Genomic DNA, 15,560 nt, shown 5'->3' with positions numbered 1-15,560 from the left:
ATCTGTGATGAAGGGGATCTGTGATGAAGGTGATCTGTGATGAAGGGGATCTGTGATGAAGGGGATCTGTGATGAAGGTGATCTGTGATGAAGGTGATCTGTGATGAAGGTGATCTGTGATGATGATCTGTGATGAAGGTGATCTGTGATGAAGGGGATCTGTGATGAAGGGGATCTGTGTTGGTGATCTGTGATGAAGGTGATCTGTGATGAAGGGGATCTGTGATGAAGGTGATCTGTGATGAAGGGGATCTGTGATGAAGGGGATCTGTGATGAAGGGGATCTGTGATGATCTGTGATGGTGATCTGTGATGAAGGTGATCTGTGATGATAATCTGTGATGAAGGTGATCTGTGATGATGATCTGTGATGAAGGTGATCTGTGATGAAGGGGATCTGTGATGAAGGTGATCTGTGATGAAGGGGATCTGTGATGAAGGGGATCTGTGATGAAGGTGATCTGTGATGAAGGTGCTCTGTGATGAAGGTGATCTGTGATGAAGGTGATCTGTGATGATGATCTTTGATGAAGGTGATCTGTGATGAAGGGGATCTGTGTTGGTGATCTGTGATGAAGGTGATCTGTGATGAAGGTGATCTGTGATGAAGGTGATCTGTGATGAAGGGGATCTGTGATGGTGATCTGTGATGAAGGGGATCTGTGATGAAGGGGATCTGTGATGAAGGTGATCTGTGATGAAGGTGATCTGTGATGATGATCTGTGATGAAGGTGATCTGTGATGAAGGTGATCTGTGATGAAGGGGATCTGTGTTGGTGATCTGTGATGAAGGTGATCTGTGATGAAGGGGATCTGTGATGAAGGGGATCTGTGATGATGATCTGTGATGGTGATCTGTGATGAAGGTGATCTGTGATGATGATCTGTGATGAAGGGGATCTGTGATGATGATCTGTGATGAAGGTGATCTGTGATGAAGGGGATCTGTGATGAAGGTGATCTGTGATGAAGGGGATCTGTGATGAAGGGGATCTGTGATGAAGGTGATCTGTGATGAAGGTGCTCTGTGATGAAGGTGATCTGTGATGAAGGGGATCTGTGATGAAGGGGATCTGTGATGAAGGTGATCTGTGATGAAGGTGATCTGTGATGATGATCTTTGATGAAAGTGATCTGTGATGAAGGGGATCTGTGTTGGTGATCTGTGATGAAGGTGATCTGTGATGAAGGTGATCTGTGATGAAGGTGATCTGTGATGAAGGGGATCTGTGATGGTGATCTGTGATGAAGGGGATCTGTGATGAAGGGGATCTGTGATGAAGGGGATCTGTGATGAAGGTGATCTGTGATGAAGGTGATCTGTGATGATGATCTGTGATGAAGGTGATCTGTGATGAAGGTGATCTGTGATGAAGGGGATCTGTGTTGGTGATCTGTGATGAAGGTGATCTGTGATGAAGGGGATCTGTGATGAAGGGGATCTGTGATGATGATCTGTGATGGTGATCTGTGATGAAGGTGATCTGTGATGATGATCTGTGATGAAGGGGATCTGTGATGATGATCTGTGATGAAGGTGATCTGTGATGAAGGGGATCTGTGATGAAGGTGATCTGTGATGAAGGGGATCTGTGATGAAGGGGATCTGTGATGAAGGTGATCTGTGATGAAGGTGCTCTGTGATGAAGGTGATCTGTGATGAAGGGGATCTGTGATGAAGGGGATCTGTGATGAAGGTGATCTGTGATGAAGGTGATCTGTGATGAAGGTGATCTGTGATGATGATCTGTGATGAAGGTGATCTGTGATGAAGGGGATCTGTGATGAAGGTGATCTGTGATGAAGGGGATCTGTGATGAAGGGGATCTGTGATGAAGGTGATCTGTGATGAAGGTGATCTGTGATGAAGGTGATCTGTGATGATGATCTGTGATGAAGGGGATCTGTGATGAGGGGGATCTGTGATGAAGGTGATCTGTGATGAAGGGGATCTGTGATGATGATCTGTGATGTTGATCTGTGATGAAGGTGATCTGTGATGATGATCTGTGATGATGATCTGTGATGAAGGTGATCTGTGATGAAGGGGATCTGTGATGAAGGTGATCTGTGATGAAGGTGATCTGTGATGGTGATCTGTGATGAAGGTGATCTGTGATGAAGGGGATCTGTGATGAAGGGGATCTGTGATGAAGGGGATCTGTGATGAAGGGGATCTGTGATGAAGGGGATCTGTGATGAAGGTGATCTGTGATGAAGGGGATCTGTGATGAAGGTGATCTGTGATGATGATCTGTGATGAAGGTGATCTGTGATGAAGGGGATCTGTGATGAAGGTGATCTGTGATGAAGGTGATCTGTGATGAAGGGGATCTGTGATGAAGGGGATCTGTGATGAAGGGGATCTGTGATGAAGGGGATCTGTGATGAAGGGGATCTGTGATGAAGGTGATCTGTGATGAAGGGGATCTGTGATGAAGGTGATCTGTGATGATGATCTGTGATGAAGGTGATCTGTGATGAAGGGGATCTGTGATGAAGGGGATCTGTGATGAAGGTGATCTGTGATGAAGGGGATCTGTGATGAAGGGGATCTGTGATGAAGGTGATCTGTGATGAAGGTGATCTGTGATGAAGGGGATCTGTGATGAAGGTGATCTGTGATGAAGGGGATCTGTGATGAAGGGGATCTGTGATGGTGATCTGTGATGAAGGGGATCTGTGATGAAGGGGATCTGTGATGAAGGTGATCTGTGATGAAGGTGATCTGTGATGATGATCTGTGATGATGGTGATCTGTGATGAAGGTGATCTGTGATGAAGGTGATCTGTGATGGTGATCTGTGATGATGGTGATATGTGATGAAGGTGATCTGTGATGAAGGGGATCTGTGATGGTGATCTGTGATGATGGTGATCTGTGATGAAGGTGATCTGTGATGATGATCTGTGATGAAGGTGATCTGTGATGAAGGGGATCTGTGATGAAGGTGATCTGTGATGGTGATCTGTGATGGTGATCTGTGATGATGGTGATCTGTGATGAAGGTGCTCTGTGATGAAGGGGATCTGTGATGAAGGGGATCTGTGATGAAGGGGATCTGTGATGGTGATCTGTGATGAAGGTGATCTGTGATGAAGGGGATCTGTGATGAAGGGGATCTGTGATGAAGGGGATCTGTGATGGTGATCTGTGATGAAGGTGTTCTGTGATGAAGGGGATCTGTGATGAAGGGGATCTCTGATGTAGCTGTTCTATGATGTCAGTTACTCTGTTATGGACATGGTAAGAGTGTTTGGCCAGCACCTTAGACCTGTAAGTAAGATCTGCAGCACACTTTGGCGCAGGACACTGCATGGAATCAGGGCCCATCTCCGTGGGCTCTAGATTCCCAGGGAAGCCCCTGGTTTTACCCGGAGGGCTGGGCCTAGGGTGAGTCCTCTGGCTGAATGGTTCACTTCTCCTTTGCAGAAGCTGAGACAGAGCCTCTTTGGGGACGCGGCCCAGGTCTTCAGCCGTGACTGGCAGAGGGCCGGATTCACGTTCCACCATCCTTCTTCTGACCTGGCTTTGACTTTGGAAGTCACAACAGTAATAACCAATTTTTCTAATTTCTAAACAGCTAGTTTTTCTAAATCCCCAACTCAATTTCTCAGATTATCATCTGTATTTTTCTACTGTCTACACCAGCAGGAGTTCATACGTTCCTTATAGCCATAGTTAGAAACACACATGTAAGCCAGGCACCTGTGGGTCACACCTATAATCCTAGGAGACTGAGATCTGAGGATCGCAGTTCAAAGCCAGCCCGGGCAGAGAAGTCCGTGAGACTCTCATCTCTAATTAACTACCAAGAAGCCAGAAGTGGAGCTGTGGGTCAGGTGGTAGAGTGTTAACCTTAGTGTAGAAGCTCACAGACCATGCCCAGCTCCTGAGTTTTAGCCCAGGATTAGTGCTTGCACACACACACACACACACACAAACGCACGCACGTGTGTGCGCACACACACACACATGCATCTCTATAACTTAAAACATAATGTCTAACAGTCAGAGATGGCTCCAGCACGCCATGCTCTGTGTGTAGAGGAAGCCCCAGCGGGGTCCCTCCACCCTCAGATTCCAGTCCTGCCTGCCCCAGTCACCCGCCCAGCTTCCCTCCTGTCCGGTCGGTGGGAGGGGAGTCATGGAGGGGCACGGGTTAGGATTAGCCCCAGGCAGAGGCCCCCCGCGACACGGGGAGGGGAGGCCCTGCCGGGCTCAGGGAGGAGGAAGGCGCCATCCCCAAGGTCCCCCCCCCCATGGCCGCCCCCGCCAGGGAGGTGCACGGAGCATCCAGATGGCTGTGCAGGGGTTTGTCCTCAAGCACCTGTTGTTCACCAGAAGCGCGGAAGCCGGCCAGCTGTGCGGGTAAGACTCTGGAGGGGGCCGGTCCACGGGGCCTCCCACTGACCCCCACACTGCCCCTGGGCCCGTCCTGGGGAGCGGGCGTCCCCTCGGGCCGGGGCACGAGCCCAGCCAGGGAGAGGAAGCCCAGGCTCTTGCTGAGCCCACGTGCAGGTCACCTGGGGTTCTGAGGAGCCAAGGGCCGGACGCCCGGTAAATCAAGGGCCCCCGCCTCGGACGAGGCCAACAATCAGGGTGACCGTCGAATATGTCTAACAAAGACAGCTCTCACGTATTTGAATTTAGTCTCAGAAATGAACAAGACCCTCTCACGTGCAGAGTCCTAAGTTAGCTGTGAGAGAGGAGAGGAATCAGTAAGAAGCAAAGACTGGCCTCGGGCAAAGCAAGGCACCACCCAGGGGCGGGCTTGGAAAGGGCTGGCGTGGAGGGCCGGGGACCCCAGCGGAGTTCAGGACGGAGGACGGAGGACGGAGGACTGAGGACCAAGGACGGAGGAGGGAGGAGGGAGGGAGGGGGGAGGAGGGGGGAGGAGGGAGGAGGGAGGAGGGAGGAGGGAGGGGGAGGGAGGAGGGGGGAGGGAGGGGGAGGGGGAGGGGGGAGGAGGGAGGAGGGAGGAGGGAAGTACAGAGGAGGGAGGAGGGATGAGGGAGGAGGGAGGGAGGAGGGAGGAGGGAGGGGAGAGGAGGGAGGGGGGAGGAGGGAGGGGGGAGGAGGGAGGGAGGAGGGAGGAGGGAGGAGGGAGGAGGGAAGTACAGAGGAGGGAGGAGGGAGGAGGGAGGAGGGAGGAGGGAGGAGGGAGGAGGGAGGAGGGAGAAGGGAGGAGGGAGGAGGCAGGAGGGAGAGGGGAAGGAGGGAGGAGGGGGGAGGGGGGAGGGGGGAGGAGGGAGGGGGAAGGAGGGAGGAGGGGGGAGGGGGGAGGAGGGAGGGGGGAGGAGGGAGGGGGAGGAGGGAGGGGGGAGGAGGGAGGAGGGGGGATGAGGGAGGAGGGAGGGGGAGGAGGGAGGGGGGAGGAGGGAGGTCGGAGGCTGGAGCTGGGTGACCGAGGGGCTCCTCTCCAGGGACCCCGGTGTGGGCACAGCCAGGCGACATCCTCATGGCGCAGGCTGACGAAGGCCAGACACTTGTGCTGGGCAGGGACACCGCGCAGCCGGCAGGCAGCCCGTGGCGCCGCCCCGTCCTCCGGCCCCTGTGTTGCAGGCTGCGTGGGCTGAGCGGGCCAGAGCAGGAGCGAGCCCTGGCCGCCGCCCTGGCCGACATCCTGTGGGCGGCCGGAGCAGCACAGAGGGCCACCGTCTGCCTGGCCCCGGGGGACCATCGCGCAGCCCCCACGCCCAACCACGCCGGGGCCGACATCACGGAGAGGGTAGGCGCGCCGCACCCGTGCAGCCACGCACGAGGGCGGAGCGTGTGGGGGGCGCGTGCGTGCATGTGTGCACCTGTGCGTGTGTGCATCTGTGTGTGCATCTGTGTGCATGTGTGCATCTGTGTGCATGTGTGCACCTGTGTGTGTGTGCATCTGTGTGCATGTGTGTGCATGTGTGTACCTGTGCATGTGTGCATCTGTGTGTGCATGTGTGTGCATGTGTGTGCATGTGTGTACCTGTGCGTGTGTGCATCTGTGTGCATGTATGTACCGGTGCGTGTGTGCATCTGTGTGCATGTGTGCACATGTGTGTGTGCATCTGTGTGTGCATCTGTGTGCATGTGTGTGCATGTGTGTACCTGTGCGTGTGTGCATCTGTGTGTGCATCTGTGTGCATGTGTGTGCATGTGTGTACCTGTGCGTGTGTGCATCTGTGTGCATGTGTGTGCATGTGTGTACCTGTGCGTGTGTGCATCTGTGTGTGCATCTGTGTGCATGTGTGCACCTGTGCGTGTGTGCATCTGTGTGCATGTGTGTACCTGTGCGTGTGTGCATCTGTGTGCATGTGTGTACCTGTGCGTGTGTGCATCTGTGTGCATGTGTGTACCTGTGCGTGTGTGCATCTGTGTGCATGTGTGTACCTGTGCGTGTGTGCATCTGTGTGCATGTGTGTGCATGTGTGTACCTGTGCGTGTGTGCATCTGTGTGTGCATCTGTGTGCATGTGTGTGCATGTGTGTACCTGTGCGTGTGTGCATCTGTGTGTGCATCTGTGTGCATGTGTGTACCTGTGCGTGTGTGCATCTGTGTGTGCATCTGTGTGCATGTGTGTGCATGTGTGTACCTGTGCGTGTGTGCATCTATGTGTGCATCTGTGTGCATGTGTGTGCATGTGTGTACCTGCGTGTGTGCATCTGTGTGCATGTGTGCACCTGTGTGTGTGTGCATCTGTGTGTGCATCTGTGTGCATGTGTGCACCTGTGTGTGTGTGCATTTGTGTGTATGTGTGCACCTGTGCGTGTGTGCATCTGTGTGTGCATGTGTGTACCTGTGCGTGTGTGCATCTGTGTGTGCATCTGTGTGCATGTGTGTACCTGTGCATGTGTGCATCTGTGTGCATGTGTGCACCTGTGCGTGTGTGCATCTGTGTGTGCATCTGTGTGCATGTGTGTACCTGTGCATGTGTGCATCTGTGTGTGCATGTGTGTACCTGTGCGTGTGTGCATCTGTGTGCATGTGTGTACCTGTGTGCACCTGTGCGTGTGTGCATCTGTGTGTGCATCTGTGTGCATGTGTGCAGCTGTGCGTGTGTGCATCTGTGTGCATCTGTGTGCATGTGTGCACCTGTGCGTGTGTGCATCTGTGTGTGCATCTGTGTGCATGTGTGTACCTGTGCGTGTGTGCATCAGCTGTGTGGGAGGCTGGGGAGGAGGCGGGCCGCACACAGACCTCTCTGCTCCCTCTCGGCCCTAGCTACAGCTGTTTGAATTTCCCGAGAAAGCAGCCATGGAGAAGTTCATCTGCGATCACGTGCAGAGTGTAAGTGTCCGGTGCTGAGGCCTGCCTTCCCGCGGCACCCAGCCCGCGGGATCCTCTCCGTTTGGGGGGCATGCTTCTAACAGGCATTTTTGAAGGGCTAATTGGGGGCGAAGAAAGGGATAGACAGGAAGAGAAGCCGGCCTCTCCCTCCCAGCCTCCCCGGTGTGAGAGGGCCGTGGCCTTATTCACAGGGACTGTCGGGTCAGGAGAGGTCAGACGGGGGCGGAGTGGGGCCCAGGGGTTCCCCCTCTCTCTCTAGGGGAACCCCATCGTCACAGACACTCGGGGAACGCAGTGCGCGGTAACCCAGGCCGAAACGGCAAGGGCTGGTCGTAGGTTCTTTACGAGGGAAAGAGGGGGAGAGGGCGGGAGAGGAGCTGTCGGCGGAGCAGCGGTGCTTTCTAGAAGGTGGGCACCCAGAGACAGCCTGCTCCCGGGGGCTCGGAAGGCCGGCGGCCGGCGCTTGCTCCACGGAGAGCCACCGAGCCACGGCCGTGGTGTTGACGGACACGGAAGCCACGGCGGCCCAGGGCGCTCCGGGCGGCCCGTCGCTCACACGCGTGCAGGATGGTTGTTTGACTTCCCTGCCGGTCCTGGGCTGCGGTGCGTTCTGCGGCAGGCATGCCGGGACCCGGCCTCCCCCCCCCCCCCCCCCGTGCCGCGGCTCCAGGGGCCTCAACCCTGGGCACCACAAGCCAGAGGCAGAGACCTGACCGCACGCGCAAGGCCGGCACAGACGGCGCGATCTGGGGACCACACGTGACCTTCAGAAAGGTCGAAGCAGACGGTCATCTGGCCAAGAAACGGAGGCAGGCCTCAAAGAGAGACCAACGCCGCTTTTGCTTTGGATCCAGAATGGCCTAAGAGCTGTGTGCTCCTCCGCTCGTTCAACCTTTGCAACGAACACGGGGAAAGTTTGTTTTTCTCCTGCGATCACAGACGGAACTGCGGGAGGCTGGAACTCAATGAAACTCCTAAGTAGGTGTCCGTCGTAGAGCTGGTCTGGACCCCGATCTGAGTCTCCATGCCTTCTCTGAGCTCTGTGAGCAGCGGTTGGCAAGGCCAGCAAGAGGGCGCCGAGAGCGCGGCCCGGCACTGAGCGTCTGCCAGGAAACATTCTCGGCCTGCGATCTGAAGAGAATCGCTGGTGCCGGAGGACGGGAAGCCGGGGAACGCGACGGCGGCCGTGGCCATGGGCAGGCTAGGAGCCCCGAGTGGAACAAGAGCAGGGTTGGGGCGGGGGGCGGCCGGGGGGGGGGCGGCCGTGGGGGGGTCAGGCGTGGAGGGGGCGGCCATGGGGCGGGGGGCCGTGGGGCGGCTGGGGGGGCCGCTGTGGGGAGGGGGCTGCCAGGGGAGGCGGCCATGGGGGGGGCGGCTGTGGGGGGGCGGCCGTGGGGGGGCGGCCGTGGGGGGGGGCGGCTGTGGGGGGGCGGCCGTGGGGGGGGCGGCTGTGGGGGGGCGGCCGTGGGGGGGCGGCTGTGGGGGGGCGGCCGTGGGGGGGCGGCTGTGGGGGGGCGGCCGTGGGTGGGGGCGGCTGTGGGGGGGCGGCCGTGGGGGGGGGGCGGCTGTGGGGGGGGCGGCCGGGGGGAGGGGTGGCCGTGGGGCGGGGGGGCGGCTGTGGGGGGGCGGCTGTGGGGGGGCGGCCGTGGGGGGGCGGCTGTGGGGGGGCGGCCGTGGGGGGGGGCGGCTGTGGGGGGGCGGCCGTGGGGGGGGCGGCCGTGGGGGGGCGGCCGTGGGGGGGCGGCTGTGGGGGGGGCGGCCGTGGGGGGGCGGCTGTGGGGGGGGCGGCCGTGGGTGGGGGCGGCTGTGGGGGGGGCGGCCGTGGGTGGGGGCGGCTGTGGGGGGGGCGGCCGTGGGGGGGCGGCCGTGGGGGGGGGGCGGCCGTGGGAGGGCGGCCGTGGGGGGGGGCGGCCGTGGGAGGGCGGCCGTGGGGGGGCGGCCGTGGGTGGGGGCGGCTGTGGGGGGGCGGCCGTGGTGGGGGGGGCTGTGGGGGGGTTCCTGTGCATCCTGCGGGTCTCAGGCTGCGAGCCCACAACCTCGTGCCCCCTTTCCGCCGTGGCTTTCAGGTAAAAACACTTTCCTTCCTCAAACAGTTCCAAGGAGAAGGAAGCCACGGAGTCATCCTGTTTCTTTGCAGCCTGGTTTTCTCCAGAACGTTCCAGAGGTAGGTTCTCCCAGTGTTGGTTCGGGAGCTCCAGGGCGTGGCGTCCCTGGGGACGGGCCCGGGGCATCTCCCCCCTCCGGCTGGACACTCCAGCCTTTCCCCCGGTGGACGCGCCTCTCGACACCCCTCCGGCCTGGGCTTGGCCTGTGACTCGGCAGTCGGATGTCTACGCGATCACGCAGCCATGCTCTCCATGAGACCGCATGCAGCCATGAGCCAAGGCGCAGACCCGCCCTCCCGCAGCCTCCAACGCGGGGCGGAGCAGAGCACTGGCTCAGGGGGTAGAGCACCAGCCTCAGGAACAGGACCCAGGCCCTGAGTTCAAGCCCTGGGACCGGTGCACACACAGAGACACAAAACACAGCAGTCCCAGCGGGGCCCAAGCCGGGAAGGGTCCCGGCAGACAGGGTGTCCAGAGATGGCTGGTGTGGAAGAAGCGAGCTTCCCTGGGGCGGAGATGGTGACCTCTCCCCTCCCACCTGTCCCCCCCCCCTGCACCCCCCTGGGCCCCCCCCCCACGCCCCTCCCACCCCCGGGCCGGTCCCCGAGGACTTCCCGGTGGGCTTTGGGGGTGGACGTGGCGGGAAGGCCCCTCCGTCCCGGCCCTGCTCCCCACCGCCTGCCCCTCCCACAGGCTTCAGCGCGACCTGGGCTCCGCCACCACAGCCCTGCTGCGGCCCAGCACCGGAGGCTTCCGGTGCAGGCAGGTGGGTGGCACCTGTGCTTACGGCCTAGACGCGGCCCCTCCTTCCCCTGAGCATCCCGTGGCCTTCGAGAGAAAAAGATGCTGCCGGGCGCCGGTAATCCCAGCTACTCAGGAGGCCGAGATCTGAGGATCGCGGTTCAAAGCCAGCCTGGGCAGGAAACTCCATGAGACTCTGATCTCCAATGAACCCTCAGAAAACCAGAAGTGGCGCTGTGGCTCAAGTGGTAGAGCGCCAGCCTTGTGTAAAACTTAGCTCAAGGCTAGCACCTGGGTTCTGAGTTCAAGCCCCAAGACTGGCACCCAAAAAAAGTAAATTAGAGGAGGAAAATGAGGGTGGAGAGGGGCCTTGCTGGCAGAGGCTCACTTGCGTCACCTACCAAGGTGGAAGGGGTTGTACGGGAGCTCGATCACGAGAGCCAGAGACGCCGCAGTTTGAGATGGAGCTGGGGATCTTTATCCGGAGGCTGGCGTCCACACTGGACTCCGGCAGCCCAGAACGTAACTCGCTCAGCGCTTTTAAAGACCAAAGCCATGTGTTTGGGATGGAGACCTGGCCCAAGCAAAGCACCCAGGGAAAAGCATCTAGGGAAATACAATTCCCGTGCAGCAGAACCATCAAAGCTGAGCAAATCCAACCATTCAGGGAGACAGGGCGGCCCAAGCCCAGCCAGCATGGCCTCTGCCATCCAAGGGAAGCCCCTCCCCTCTGGGCCGGTCACAGGTCAGGGGTCAGGGGCAGCCCTGCACCCAGGGCTGCGAGGCCGGGCCGGTCACAGGTTCGGGGTCAGGGGCAGCCCCGCACCCAGGGCCGCGTGGCCAGTCACGGGTCGGGGGTCAGGGGCAGCCCTGCACCCAGGGCCGCGTGGCTGGGGACCAGGCGGTCACTCAGACCCGGCCTCCATACTTGGAGACACAGCTGGTTTCTCCCGAATTGTGTCCCCGGTTCAGAGGTGGTGTGTTGCTCAATGCTTGTTGAAGACGCCCTGTCCGCACCTGTCACCCTGCCCCAGGCCGTGCTGAACTTGATTCTTACGGGACGAGCGAGCCCCGCAGTCTCCGACGGCGTGGAAGGCGCGGAAGGCGAGCTCGCGGGCGCGCCGGGCGGGGTCCTGACCCGCAGCGACATGGGCTACCTGCAGTGGGGCAAAGACGGACCCGGGGGCCACGGCCTCCCGCCGGTGAGTGCCGCCACGGGCCTGGGCCATGGCCTCCCGCCAGTGAGTGCCGCCACGGGCCGGGGCCACGGCCTCCCGCCGGCGAGTGCTCCCCGTGAGTGCCGCCACGGGCCGGGGCCACGATCTCCACCACCCCTGAGTGCCACCACGGGCCGGGGCCACGATCTCCACCACCCCTGAGTGCCACCACGGGCTGGGGCCACGGCCTCCCGCTGGCGAGTGCTCCCCGTGAGTGCTGCCACGGGCCGGGGCCATGATCTCCACCACCCGAGTGCCGCCACGGGCCGGGGCCACGGCCTCCCCCCCGCCCCCCCCCCCCCCCCCCCCCGTTCCCAGCCCAGAAACCAGAAAACAAAAGTCCAGATATGACGGCAGTTCAAGTCTGAACCACTCTTCTCCTTTACTGCATTCCTGTTGGCCTCTTATCACTACACACATACTCACACGTACACACATGCTCACACACGCTCACACACTCACACACATACACGCATGCTCACATACATGCACGCTCACATACACACATACACACACATGATCACACATGCTCACGCGCACATGCTCACACACATACACACGCTCACTCACACACACTCACGCTCACACACACGCATACACACATGCTCACACACGCTCACACACATACACATGCTCACACACATACACACATGCTCACACACACTCATACATATGCGCTCACACACACTCACACATGCTCACACACACGCTAACACACACACATGCTCACTCATGCTCACGCTCATAAACGCTCACAATGCTCATTCACACACACATGCTCACATACTCACATGCTCACACGTGCTCACGCTCATACACACACATGCTCATCCACACACATGCTCACACACATGTTCACACACACGCTAACACACACACACATGCTCACTCACACTCACGCTCACACACACGCATACACACATGCTCACACACACGTTCACGCACTGCAGAAACTCCGAGCTTTCGGCTTCATGTTTGCATCACGCACCTTTCGTGTCTGTAGAACATGGATAATGGAAGTGATGTGGGAAAGTATTTCTAAAAATTATTTGCAATGTACAAAGCCGGGCGCCGGCGGCTCACGCCTGCCATCCCGGCTGCTCAGGAGGCCGAGAGCTGAGGACCACGGTTCAAAGCCAGCCCGGGCAGGAACGTCCGTGAGACTCTGACCTCCACTGAACCACCAGAAAAAGCCAGAAGTGCACTGTAGCCAGCGGTGGAGCTCCAGCCTTGAGCACAGAGGCTCCGGGGCAGCGCCCAGGCCCGGAGTCCAAACCTCAGGATGGACAAAAGTAAGACAAAATGAAGGGCTGCACAAGTCTCTGGAAAGACCTCCCCTCCGGCTGCAGGGGACCCGCTGTCAGGCACAGACGCTGTCCAGCGCTGGCGCTTCCCACCCTGCGACTTCACAAGCTGACACGGGAAAGGGCCGCGCCCACGGAACCCCGTCAAAAGTACTTCCAGCCAGGGACTCACCCCGACGAAGTGTCAGCCGCACGCTGGCACACAACCCGAGCTGGAGGGCGGACACCACAAAGACCAGCGGGCAGCCAAGGCGGAAGCAAACACCCCCCGGACCCCAGAGCAACGCGGTGTCCGCGGTGTCTCCACAGACGTGAGATCTCATCCTGAGACCCAGAGCCTGTCAGCAGGCAGACAGACAGACAGACACCCTGCTCAGCAGGACCCCCCCTCCCCAGCCAGGCTCTCCGCCTTTGCATCTCCATCACCTGTGAAGGACACCTATGTACTGTCTTCAGTGTGGGCCTCATGACACTAAGACTTTCCTGCCCGGGCTGGCTTTGAACCACGATCCTCAGATCTCTGACAGGGATTACATTTATTCTTTACCTCACCTGCAAACCAACCCAAGAATTCACTCTTCCCGTGAGACCACCTGGCTCTTTAGTCGAGTCCACTAAGGAAAACCACAGCCCCACGGCGCCCGTGGTGCACCGCCAGCCGCGAGGCCTTCCTGGTCGGCCCGCACAGCCTCACACGCCTCGGGAAGCCGGGGAGCTGTGGTGGCGCTGTCCACATACCTTGTGTCCCCCTCCTAGGTGGGCAGCAGGCTGAAGACGCCCCGGTTTCCCATCTGGCTGTGCAGCATCCACGGCCACCACAGCCTCCTCTTCTGCACCGACAGACGGCTGCTCTCCGACTGGAGAGCGGAGCGCGTCTTCCAGCTGCACTTCTACAGTGGCCACCCCTCCCAGGAGGGGCCCGTGCAGCTCACAGTAGGTGAGCGCTTCGGCCCGGCCACCTGGGCTACCAGCCTGCGGAGTTCCCACCCAAGCCCTTCTTCCGGGACCTTTTATCTTGGAGCGCGGGGCGTTAACGCCTGAGCAAAGATGCGCCAGAACAGTGAGGAGGGCGCTCCCGCTGGCCACTTAACCCCAGGTGGCCAGCCGGGCCGGGCCAGAACAGCAAGGAGGGCGCTCCCGCTGGCCAAACCCCAGCTGGCCAGCCGGGCCGGGCTGTCACCCTCACTACTCGGGAGTTGAGACCCAGGGTTCACCCCTCAAGGCCAATCCAGGCAGAAAGGTCCTCCCAATTTCATCCCCCAAACACCCAGCAAACAGCTAGCCTAGCGGCATGGCTGAAGTGGTAGAGAGCGTCTAGCAAGCACAATTAGTGAGTCCAAGGCCCTGAATTGAAACCCAGGGAAAGGAAGGGGGGAGGGGAGGGGAGGGGGGAGGGGAAGGGGAGGGGGAGGGGAGGGGAGCAGGCAGCCCCAGCGTGGCCAGGGGGGTAGGGGAGGGGAGGGGAGGGGAGGGGGGAGGGGGGAGGGGGAAGGGAGGGGAGGGGGAGGGGAGGGGAGTAGGCAGCCCCAGCGTGGCCAGGGAGGGAGGGGAGGGGAGGGGAGGGGAGGGGAGCAGGCGGCCCTGGCATGGTGGGGGGGGGGGGCCTCCCGGCGTAGGCGCACACCGCGGTGTGCACGGCTGCCCTTCTGCAGACACCCACGCCCACCCCTGGGAGCAGGATGGCGGCGCAGACGGTCCCGGCCCAGGACGACGGTGCTGCCCGGTGGAGATGGTGATCAGAACCAAGTGGAGAGAGGCCACGGTCGCCTGGAATGGGGCTCTTCCTCTGTTCTAGGAGAGAACTGGGGATGAGCCTCCAGTAGCCAGAGCCGGGCCTCCTGCCAATCCCGAGCTGGGCCTTGCCTGTCACTCTCCTGGGAGGGGTCGCAGGCCCCAGCGCGGGGTCGTGTGGCATGCCCTCTGGGGTCACGGGGTTGTGGGGCATGCCCTCTGGTGTCACGGGGTTGCGGGGCGTGCCCTCTGGGGTCACGGGGTCATGTGGCATGCCCTCTGTGGTCTCCTCCACCCTAACCCTTCATCTCACCCAAAACAGAACGCAGCCCTCTCCTCTGTGGGTCCCAAACACGCCTTGCCCCGCACGAGTCTCTGCCAGGCCTGTGGAGGGAGGGGCGGCTTCCATCTAGGGACCAGGCCGCCGCGCCGGCTGCGGGAAGCTCTCGCACACCCACGTGCAAGCCGTGACCTCAGCAGTGGCTTCCTCGGGCAGAGGCTCCCGGCAGGCTGGCGGCTTGGCCTGCGGCCGGGCCAGCGGAGGACGAGGCCAGGCCAGGAGCCGGCATCCCACCAGGACTGCGTCTGCTTTCTCTTCTATACACTGGCATCGGTGACTAGCAAAAGCTGAAGAGAAGTCTCATTCCCGCACAGACCAGGATTCTACGCAAAAATAGCATCCACGCATCGGCCGGTGTCTGAGGGCGGCTGTCCAGTTAGGAATGTGGTCGGTCGAATGCCTGGCCGTGTTCTGAACAGACTCAGAACAAGCACACTCTTCCGACAGAACCCTCCAGACGCCCCGTCCGCCACCTCCCAGGCCGCCACCTCCCACCCCCAGGATTTAAATCCGGAAATCACGGGCCAGTTTCCAAGGCACAACATTCCTACGTTCGTGGACAATGCTGATGTGTTCGGTGGATTTTCGTGTGGCACAATAATAATGCTGTCCCTTGAGGAATGAGTAGAAAATGGAAACGCGGCGCATGGTGAACGGGGCCAGCCAGGGCCAGCACAGCTGGGCTGCAGGAGCCTGAGCCCCACGCGGAGCCCCACGCGGTGTTCCCCGGGGTGTGGAGAAGCACAGGCCGGGCCGCTCCTCCTCCCGCCTTGCTCCTTGTCCCTCTGCTTCAGGACACCGAGTTATCTCCTACTGATAATGGTGCTTTCGGTGCTGACCGCTGCTGGAAG

At 60.1% G+C, this 15,560-nt stretch overlaps 1 protein-coding gene across 1 annotated transcript; it reads left to right on the top strand.

The window, feature by feature from the left end:
* The first annotated feature begins 3,318 nt into the window (after positions 1-3,318).
* Positions 3,319-14,433, top strand: Mindy4b (MINDY family member 4B). The gene is made up of 10 exons (XM_042665681.1): positions 3,319-3,339; positions 3,435-3,554; positions 4,282-4,373; positions 5,568-5,733; positions 7,206-7,271; positions 9,365-9,435; positions 10,070-10,142; positions 11,152-11,319; positions 13,395-13,575; positions 14,291-14,433. Exons 1-10 carry the CDS (start codon positions 3,319-3,321, stop codon positions 14,431-14,433), a joined length of 1,101 nt encoding a protein of 366 aa, XP_042521615.1.
* The last annotated feature ends 1,127 nt before the right edge of the window (positions 14,434-15,560 follow it).

This window comes from Dipodomys spectabilis, unplaced genomic scaffold, assembly GCF_019054845.1.
Source record: "Dipodomys spectabilis isolate Male_0828 unplaced genomic scaffold, ASM1905484v1 ptg000340l, whole genome shotgun sequence".
Taxonomy (NCBI): Eukaryota; Metazoa; Chordata; class Mammalia; order Rodentia; family Heteromyidae; genus Dipodomys; species Dipodomys spectabilis.
This window is presented reverse-complemented; position numbering and strand designations above follow the sequence as displayed.